General features: G+C 43.5%; 1 protein-coding gene across 1 annotated transcript; it reads left to right on the top strand.

Moving 5' to 3' along the window:
- The first annotated feature begins 6,792 nt into the window (after positions 1-6,792).
- On the top strand, positions 6,793-9,141 carry BT62DRAFT_1081666 (cytochrome P450). The gene is made up of 13 exons (XM_043179692.1): positions 6,793-7,138; positions 7,191-7,260; positions 7,328-7,465; positions 7,517-7,680; positions 7,731-7,831; positions 7,886-8,009; positions 8,060-8,073; positions 8,123-8,315; positions 8,367-8,423; positions 8,478-8,502; positions 8,553-8,675; positions 8,729-8,857; positions 8,911-9,141. The coding sequence occupies exons 1-13, from the start codon at positions 6,832-6,834 to the stop codon at positions 8,975-8,977; spliced, it is 1,512 nt and encodes a 503-aa protein (XP_043032814.1). The 5' UTR covers positions 6,793-6,831; the 3' UTR covers positions 8,978-9,141.
- The last annotated feature ends 859 nt before the right edge of the window (positions 9,142-10,000 follow it).

Here is a 10,000-nt window from a genome sequence, read left to right as displayed (position 1 = left end):
CAAGCCCATCATGGTTAGCCTTTTTTTATTGTGCTCTAGCTCTATTTTGCTTCACATGCTTAGTAGTGCTTTTGTATTTAGCATGTAGCACTGTATTTCACAAAATTATATGCATGAACACATTCAGAGCATATCAGCATATTACTTTTCTGAGTCTGTAGAGCTCCAGTAACATAATATACCTCATTTCCTGTTGTGCTCTTTTCAATATGAGCTGTCACTGAGTCTCATCTGCTTCCACAGCATCTCAAATCAATCATTTCAACCCTGGAGGATCATGATCACAGTTTTAAACTCTTGCCTAGGTCCCACACACTTGTAGTCTCTCTTAGTTGATTTTCCCCTTTGTCATTTCTTAAGGTAATCCATTGTACTCTGTATACAGAATCTCTTATTATCTCAGAGAGAGGCTGGTATTGGCTTGTGTGTGACTTCAATTTGACATTCTGAACCTGTCATTCCTTTCACCAGTTTGATTTTCTCTTGTTATTTCATTATTTCTCTTCTTTCAGCAACTAGCATAAGTCACAAAATTTATTGTGTCTTTATCAGTAATATATAGTTGTAGTAATACTCTAGATATACCACTATATTCCCCACACTAAGATAATCCAACTGTCCTCAGTCATAACTCACATAAATCTCTTATTTCATATGATTATAATATCTTCTAGATAGTTATTGATGAGGCAGCTTCCAGAGCTGCCAAGTCTCTCAAGCTCTCCCAGGCTAAGGCTAGTGATGCAGCCACTGGAGATAAATGCACAGAGTCCTACAAAATCTGCTATCCACTGCATATTATTACTATCCCTCTCACTAAGATGTTCTAATTTGAGGAGGAACCTCCTGATTGTGCTCACCACTGACATGCCCTCTGTATGTCCAGATATGTAATTTTGCAATTTACAATGATACAGTGACTGTATCACAGTCTACTATGTGTGCAATAAAGAATGTGGTTAGAGTGCAGTAAAATAGGACTTATATGACAACTGGCTTGAGTGATGATTGATGGAGAGCACAGCCTAGCATCAGAATGATATCAGAGGGGATCATACTATGCATGAAGTCTCAGCACTTGACACTAAATGCACTGATACAAGTACAAAAAGATCCACCAAAAATAAAGAGCACACAATCAAAATATGATCAGGGCTTTGCATATAACTTTGCATCATATTGATTAATGATGCATAGATATTAATTAGCTGAGGGATATGTTCTAGAACAGATCATTGGTGCACAATGAGATAAACCTGAATATCAGAATTATTGGCCAATAAATGAGAAGATTTGATGAAAGAAATGACAAGAAATTGTTATGATTTTTCTATTCTTCTCCTGGATTAACCCTTATTTATACTTAGTCAGGGTGCTAGAACAGGCACTCAAAATCGTGAGACAAAGCTTAGTCATCACAACTAGCCAAATCTGTCATTGTCTTCCAATGCAACAGTGTTGCCTGACAATGCACAATCACTCTTTTATGTACAGTATTAACACTCAAGGACAATGAGCACAAAAGACTCGACAATGCATAAATAGCAGTAGTATATTTATATAAGCCTTGTACAGTATTTAAAAGGCTCATTCTTGCTGGTAAAACTCCAGCTTTGAGCTAAAGTTTATTCTATCTCATTCTATCCTTGAGCTAATATTTCAGGCCTTGTGACACATCAATCAGATTATGCATCAGTGAACTCAGCTGATCTCCCAAAGTGTGAGGAGACTAGACTGTTTATCATGTGTAGCTGTTCATGTGATGCTTGAGTCTAACAATTAACTCGAAGCTGATTCTTCCCTTTCCTCATGCCAGTTAGTGCAGAGGAAACCAAATGCCCTCTATCAACTCATCAGACCTGAATTTTGACTGAGAGATCTTTGAACTCCTCTCTTCCATCATTGGAACATTGTTGGGATTGTTGGTAATCATCCAGCTGTGGCAGGGATGCCATTCAATCACTGCCTGGGCAATCAGAAACTACAATGAGTTTCAACATATTTGACACATCCTATGAAATATGACCCTAGACCTCTCACTCCATGACATCTCTGAGTTCTGACAAACATCCCACCAGCTCCCAACAAGCCTCTTACCAGAAGCCAGGCCTAGCAGCCCACATCAAGGGAATGTTCAAGAAGAAGAAAGACACTGATACCCCTCTCGATGATCCAGTAGAGACTGTGACCCTCACCTGGCAGGATTCTGAAACCTGTGGGTCTCAGGACCTCCATCTGACCACGAGGATGAGGAGGTTCCAGGAGACTTCTTTCAGCAGTCTCCCTTCTGTGACCCTACCACCACCTCTCAAACCAAAGAGATTGCTAACCATGCCAGAGATTCTCTCAATGCTGCTCAGTTGGCTATAAGATCCCACCAAGCATCTCCTCAAGGACAGCCTCACAGCTCTGCCCCCTCCATTCTCCACTCAGTCAGGACTAGTGGTGGGATGGGGAGGACACCCTCAGACTGGTGAAGAGGATCTGAGTGTGCACAAGATGAAAATGGATACAGCAGAGATTTATCCACTGACCACACTCACACCAACACACACACAAAACTCTTAGTTTATAGAGGATTATAATGCAATAAAAGTAGCAATCAACAAATATAATTGTCTTCTTTGATGAGATCACAGTGCATGAACAGTAATAGTGCACCTACAACAGTCCAAGGTCTCTCTAAGTCTCAAAGCTTTTCGTTTTATCAAAACAAGAGGTGGCAACAGGTGTTGCCAGGCCTCAAGGCAAAGAGTACTGTAGCTCAATACAATACATCGAAACACTCTCATAAAACTCTCCAAAAAGTCCTAAGCACAGCTCAGATCAACTCAAAATCCCTAACACACACAATACATGACTCAAAGCTTCACACTCTAAGCAAAAACCAATCACAAGCATGTCCACAAGTGACAAAAAGCACAGATCTCTGTCCACAAGTTTCCAAACCAATCATAGACCCACAGGATTCAAACCTATGCAATCCAGAGACACAAAACACAATAAAACACCATCTGACAGACCAAAGGGTTTGAACCTCTGCCAATCTGCAGAAATAACACAAAAGCACACACTAATCAGGCCAAAGGGTTTGAACCTCTGCCACCTGTAGCACTGCATGTCACAAATACCTCAAAAACTCAAGATAATGCCCTTCAGACACCACTCTCTTATTCTCAGGTTAGAGTGCAATCCAAAACCTCTTATCAGACTGGGCTTAAGTCCTTCATGAGCTTTGATGCCTCACTTAGTTCTCACAGCTCTCTCAAGGATGTTCAATAATATGTTTATTCTCTTGCCTGAAGTTACTAACATAAACCCAGAGCCTAGAGTGCAAGGCTTTCTGTGCCCAATACACCACAACTGTGGGGGGTCAGAAACTTTTTCTCTACTCATACAATACCATATTTAAATACTCTACTATGATATTTACTAATACAATCCTACTATGGTATCCTCAAAGTGCAGAACTCCATGCTGGATCCTATGGGTATTATTCACATGCATATCACAGTCACCATGCTTATTCTCTTCCAGGCGAGGACTGTGCCTGCTGTTCCTTTGCTAACTGACATCAGCTAGCTGGCCTCGCCAGGTCTGCTTGCTTTCTTATTTCTCTGGTAACATCTCTGACAGTGGTAAACTGTCCCAGACCCCCAGGGTTATCTCTTATGCCAGGAGTCAGCCACAATGGCTATGTTCTGCTTCCCTGTGTCCAGCCAGTCATTCCATCTGACTCACCAAAGGTGCCATTTCTTGGTATGATGCAGAGTCCCTCACTGTGTTATGCATGCAAGGCTCGGAGTGGTATGCATGTTATTCCTTCCTGGAGTATTATTTCTCTACTTATTACTTTGTTATCATTATTCTATTTCTCTGTTCAATACCCATTTACTCAGATACCTTTCTTTGGTTCTCAGTTCTCTGTTCTAAAGCATGTCCCATCAGTGCATCAATGGCTGTGCATCTTTGATCAATGTGATCAGAATTGCTGATCATATTTTGATTGTAGTCTTTTTATTTTTAGCATGTCCTCTCATAATAGTATTGGCACATTTAGGGCCAAGTGCTGGGACCTCACATGCAGCCTAACCCCTCTGGTATTAGTCTGTTACTAGGTCATGCACTCTGCTTATTGTTACTTCAGTTTAGCATTATGATAGCTAGGTTTCTGTGCACTCTAGTCCTATTTTCTGTTATGTGCTTACTGGACTGGAATGCAGTCCATAGATTCACAATTTTCGCAATTTTACATGCCTGAACATGGAGAGGGTGTGTCAATGTAAGTGCTGCCATTCAAAATAAAGTGACATCGATGATGTTACTGATGAGAGGATAATCAGTGATCCTAAGAAAGGACAGTTACTAATACATACCTGATGGTAGGCCTGCGAAACTCGGCAGCAGACATTTGGGGCAATCTTTGTAGTCATGATCATCTTCTTGAGCATTGTTCATGGTCTATAGCCACCTGCCACCTCTCTCCTCCCATATTATGCATTCTTGCTACCACATTCTTCTTTCATCGGTGCTGATCTTCCTTGCTGTCGATTAGCATTGCTGGTCGTTGGTAAAATAAATTCGGTGTTTGCGATCATTGAATATTCTGGTCAGAACCCTTCTCGGTATTAAAGAGGAATATGACCGACATCGGGAGCGTGAAGGCATTTCTTCCAGGCATAGATCTCGCACTTTGTCATCATGTCTTTCTGAAAACCAGCATTTCACTGGTACAGTGACTCCACATCCTTCTTACCGACGCGTTGGCTATGGCCAACTCACTCGAATTGGCTCCTGACAATCGCGCGGCTCTTCAAATTGTCCGTAAAATTGCTGTTTCCCTTCTAGACATTCTTCCAGGAGGCTCGGAGAGGGACCTCAAGCACGAACTTCACCACGTTTCTCTGAAATTCTTGGCCGAAGAGCTCAAGAGATATGATTGAGACGTGGAAGATGATGAGCAATGTATCATGAAGGAGGTTGTCGACTAGCTTCCTGGTGTATGGCCTGCAATGGTAGAAGAAACCGCAGACACGGAGCCTATCTGCAAGTGCATGAAACTTTGCTCATCAGCTGCCAATGAGCTGTTTGTGAAACGTCTATTTTTGATACATATGGAATACTGATAATTGTACGTCAGAGGTGAGGATTTTGATCTGACAAAGAGACTGGTCATTATGAATTCAGAGGACAAAACGGTATACAACGAAAGCGACTCCATCTGCGATTACATGTGGAGAGAATTCCTGGTATTCTCTGTCATTTGAGGGTCTCCAATCTCGGCTTGTGAGGTCATGAAAGGCAATGAAATCTATGAACAAGTCTTCAGTCTCTTTTGTCGAGATATCACAGGTGTTTTCGGATATCCTCACTTTGTATAGCTTATGACGTTGCAGAACGAAAAAAAAACACGATGGCGATGCTTTCAGGGACGGCCACTGGTCCGAAGAAATGAAGACCGTCGCCGACCGTCTCTATGCTGAACGTCGTAATCACCAAATTGTCAAATACATCGAAAAACCGTCCTTATACTTGCTCCATCTCAAAGATAGATAGAAATTTGAAGTCCCTGACTGATAGCTAGAAGAAATATTTTTGTCTGGTCATGTGGGATTCAGAATGTGTGGTGAGAAAATGACTTGATATCAGTGAACTTGACACCGTGACGAAAGTCCGAACCTCGGACCATGACAACCGTGGTAGTCTAAATAGTATCGTCCTCTATGCTCTCTCAAGATAGTCGAAAACCATCCCTGACTCTCTCTTAACTTTATGGTCCTCCTTTCTGCTTTAAACTCGTTGCGTATACCAATTCTAGTCCAGAGCGAGCCAAACTAGCTGGTACCCACACATGATTGAAGGCGAAGAATTTAGTGGTCCAAAGAGGAAACGTACTGAGGGGCGAGGGTGTAGAATGAAAAGGAGGCGCATAGACTAGGTAAGTCGAACCCAATTGTGCTGACGATTTATACTAAATGTAGATAGAGTGTAGCTATCTTGTGGTTGTCGAGACAACGTAACCCTAGTTGCGGCTGGGCAAGAACGAACGATTATCAGGTTTCAATCCTGATGTTATCCTTACTTGCTGGTAAAGTCGATATGCCTAAGAGGAAATGTGCTCAGGAGACATGCCCAACAATTTCATTGTCTCATGTGGCGGGCTGTAGCATACTTCAGAGCTTATAGATTGGTTGGATAACATGAGAACAGTGCCTGGCTATTTTCAGTTGGACAAAGGTCTTCATGGACCCCTGTATTCATTGCCGCAATGGGCCACAAAGGTGTGCGCGAGTCGAGAATGACGTCATAGTAACTGCTTCGCTTCCTTCGATTGTCCAACGACGTCTTTTCCTTCTCAACGCCCCTCGTCAGGGCCGCACGCCAATAGAATCTCCAGCCAATTCAACTATACTCGTCACTTGATCGGGAGGCCAATATAATAGTCAGGCAGTGATACTTTAATCTTCGATGTGCAGGTTCCGCTTTCAATGCTCATAGAGGTTCGAGTAAAGCGGACGGACCAATGGTGTGAACGTAGTTACCCTTCAAAGCCAGACTACCGAGCCGTTTTTCACAGCCAGTGTCATACCCAGTTCTTTCTGAGATTGCTCATACCTGATTCCGACACTGACGCCACGCTACGAAGAGGAACCGGTATGTCCATCAGACAGAGTTATGCAAACTGGTACTCCATGATCACATGTTCACTGTCAGGTGGACTGTCATCTGCTCTTTTTTAAATCTATTGATAGAATAAACCGGGAGCAGAGATGAGATAAGTTCTTAAGGAATCGGAAGCAAGGAGATATCACCCACCCAAACTCTTCCACGATGAACTTCATTCTCCTTCTGGCATTTCTGTCATTCTGTGCCTTGCTGTTATATCTACTATCTGTCTCATTTAATCGTCGGCGTCCACCTCTCCCTCCTGGACCCAAGGGACTCCCGTTCATAGGGAACCTCTGGGATGTGCCCCAGGCTGAGGATTACCCATGGCGCACGTATGCTCGATGGGCCGCCACCTATGGTGACATCTTATATCTGGATATACCCGGAAATCCGACAGTTGTAGTCAACTCTGTCAAAGCAGCAGCTGATCTCCTCGAAAAACGATCCAGGAATTATTCCGATAGGCCAGGTGAGTGTGCATGATACCCCGCCGTCTCAGAGTTGGTAATAATCCCATACAGATTTCACCATGTTAAATTTAATGGGATGGGGATCTATGATGGGTTTTATGAGATATTCTAACTGGTGGAGGTCAGTACAGCCATGTCTGTTATTCCGTATATAATTCCTGGTCTGGTTTTCATCCTTCTCTTCACAGAATGCACCGTCGAATGTTTCAACAGTACTTCCAGCCTCGTGCACTTCCGGCGTACTATCCTGTGCAGATGAAAGCGACATTGGTTTTGCTACAACAGCTGTATAAATCTCCCGACGCTTTTGTTCACCATATTCGCCAGTGAGCTGCGTGTACCCGATAGCCTGTTCTGTGAAACTGACGGCCTTCTAGCCATTCAGGCTACACCATCATGAGAACCGTCTACGGATATGATGTAGATCCGAATGGTGATCGATTTGTGGGGTTGGTGGATCGGGCGTTGGAAAGCGTTCGCATCGCTGGAAACTTCGGAGATTTCTTGGTTGATTACATCCCTACCTTGAAATATCTTCCACGTGAGTTTTCCTTACTTCCTGCTCAGGCTGGTAATGTAGGCACTGCGAAGGTTGGTTGCCTGGCGCAGAATTTATTAGGTTAGCACAAGCCTGGAGAAAAGATGTCGACGACATGTCAGAAAAACCATTTGAATACACAAGAGAGTCAATGGTATGTCACCACTTACTCTTTATTTGATATCAGTCTAGTTGACTCTTGCTCCAGGCGAAGGGCCTTGCACCCCCCTCATTCGTCTCTGAAAATCTAACAAAGATGCAAAAGATCGAGGTTGCAGACACCCCTATGCACCTTGAAATCATAAGGAATACAGCTGCGGTTGCCTTTGCTGGTAAATGTTTCTCGGCACTTGCTGAAGATCTGATCTCATGTTGTAATTAGCGGGAGCTGATACAGTAAGTTTTTACCCTTGTGCGTCGTTCAAAGTCTTTTAATCGTCCAAAGACCGTGATCGTCATCCTTTCCACGGTACTCGCATTTCTTCTTTATCCCGAGGTACAAGCCAAAGCCCAAGCCGAGTTGGACGCCGTGGTTGGTCATGGCACCCGCCAGCCGATTTTCGATGACCGTCCGCAACTGCCCTATATTGATGCTATCGTATTGGAAGCTATGAGATGGAACTCTGTTCTTCCACTGGGTATGTGCTCTGAGATCTATGAGTACACTTGACTTGATAAATTTGATTTAGGCATTGCTCACCGTACTGTGAAAGAGGATGTTTACAGAGGATACTACATTCCTGCAGGTACGTTCCGAATACTTTTTTTCTTCTCATTTTATGTTTATGTGCCATTTGTAGGCGCGACCATCATTGGAAACGCTTGGTCAGTCACCAATGTATGATCCCCGAGCCTCGGATTGACAGATGATATAGGGCCATGCTTCACAACGAAAAGGATTATCCTAACCCTCTGGTGTTCGACCCCGACCGGTTCATCCCTCGAGACGGGAAGGAACGCCAACCTGAACCCACAGTGGTGTTTGGTTTTGGAAGACGGTAAGTATTGTGTGGTGCATCTATATTGACCACCCTTGACAGTATTCTTTCAGTATCTGTCCTGGCCGTTATATCGCTGTGAACACTGCCTGGATTGCTATCGCGTCTATGGTGTCGACTTTGTCATTCACGAAGGCCGTGGATTCCGAACCAAGCGAAACCTTTACGAGTGCTGTTTTCAGGTAAGGCTTCCATATTGGATGTGCAGTGACGTATTTTTTAATTCCATGTGTAGCTTTCCTGTGCCTTTCAAATGCACGATCAAGGCGCGTTCGCCTCAGACACAGGCTCTGTTAGATTAGGACGGGTTGTGCCCATTTTGGAAAGACTGCTTTGGTTAGAAGTCTAATTTACAATCTTGGCTATCAAAGTGTATGATGAGAATTCGGTATCCCTCGACTTGCAATGTTGCTATTTACTCTGTAGGAAAGCTTTATCTTGTTTTTGATGTCTTCCACAAACAAGGGTCTTAACAACGTCGACACAACGTTCAGGAAAATGAGTTCCTAATTCCAAAGTACAAAGGCCATATATAAACGGAAGGAGAGATCAGTACTCGGTGAGGCTTTCGCCCTATCAATCCAAAGATCATCAGTAAATATCCAGATGCAGATTGCTCATCTTCTTTTTTCTTCGATGCTGATTTCCCATGCTGTCGATTCACATCGCTGGTGGTCGGTAAGATAAATTCGGTGTTTGCCATCATTGAGCATTTGGGGCGGTGTATTTTGGACCTATGTTCGCATTCAACTTCCAAGTGGACAATCCTGGTTGTAACCTTTCTTGGTGTTAGAGGAACATGACTGACACCAGGAGTGTGAAGGCATTTTTTCCAGGCCTAGAACTCCCGCTTCATCACCATCTCTTTCTCACCATGAAGAGGCATAGCGTGAACGGTGCATTCCGTAATCGCACCACGTCAGCCCCAGCAGCACGTCCAGCACAACAGGATGCGTCGTTTCGACATCAAATGCCAAAATCAAATTTTCACTGGTACAGTAGCTCCGCATCCTCCTTATTGATGCGTTGGCTATGGCCAACCCACTCGAAATGACTCCTGACAATGGCAAGGTTCTTCAAAATGTCCGTAAAATTGCTGTTTCCCTTCCGGATATCCTTCTACAAAGCGAGAGCGCATTTAGAGACCTCAAATATGAGTTGCGCCACGTTTCTTTATTGTCGTTATCAAGGGAGATTGCTACATGTGAGAGATACGATCCACATGATGGGTGTTTTGAGCAAGGTCCACTGATGGACAGGAGGTTGTCGAATGGCTTCGCGATATATGGCTTGCCATGTCGGAAGAAAATGTAGATATGGAGTTC

This window comes from Guyanagaster necrorhizus, assembly GCF_019112545.1.
Source record: "Guyanagaster necrorhizus MCA 3950 unplaced genomic scaffold BT62scaffold_79, whole genome shotgun sequence".
Lineage (NCBI taxonomy): Eukaryota > Fungi > Basidiomycota > Agaricomycetes > Agaricales > Physalacriaceae > Guyanagaster > Guyanagaster necrorhizus.
This window is presented reverse-complemented; position numbering and strand designations above follow the sequence as displayed.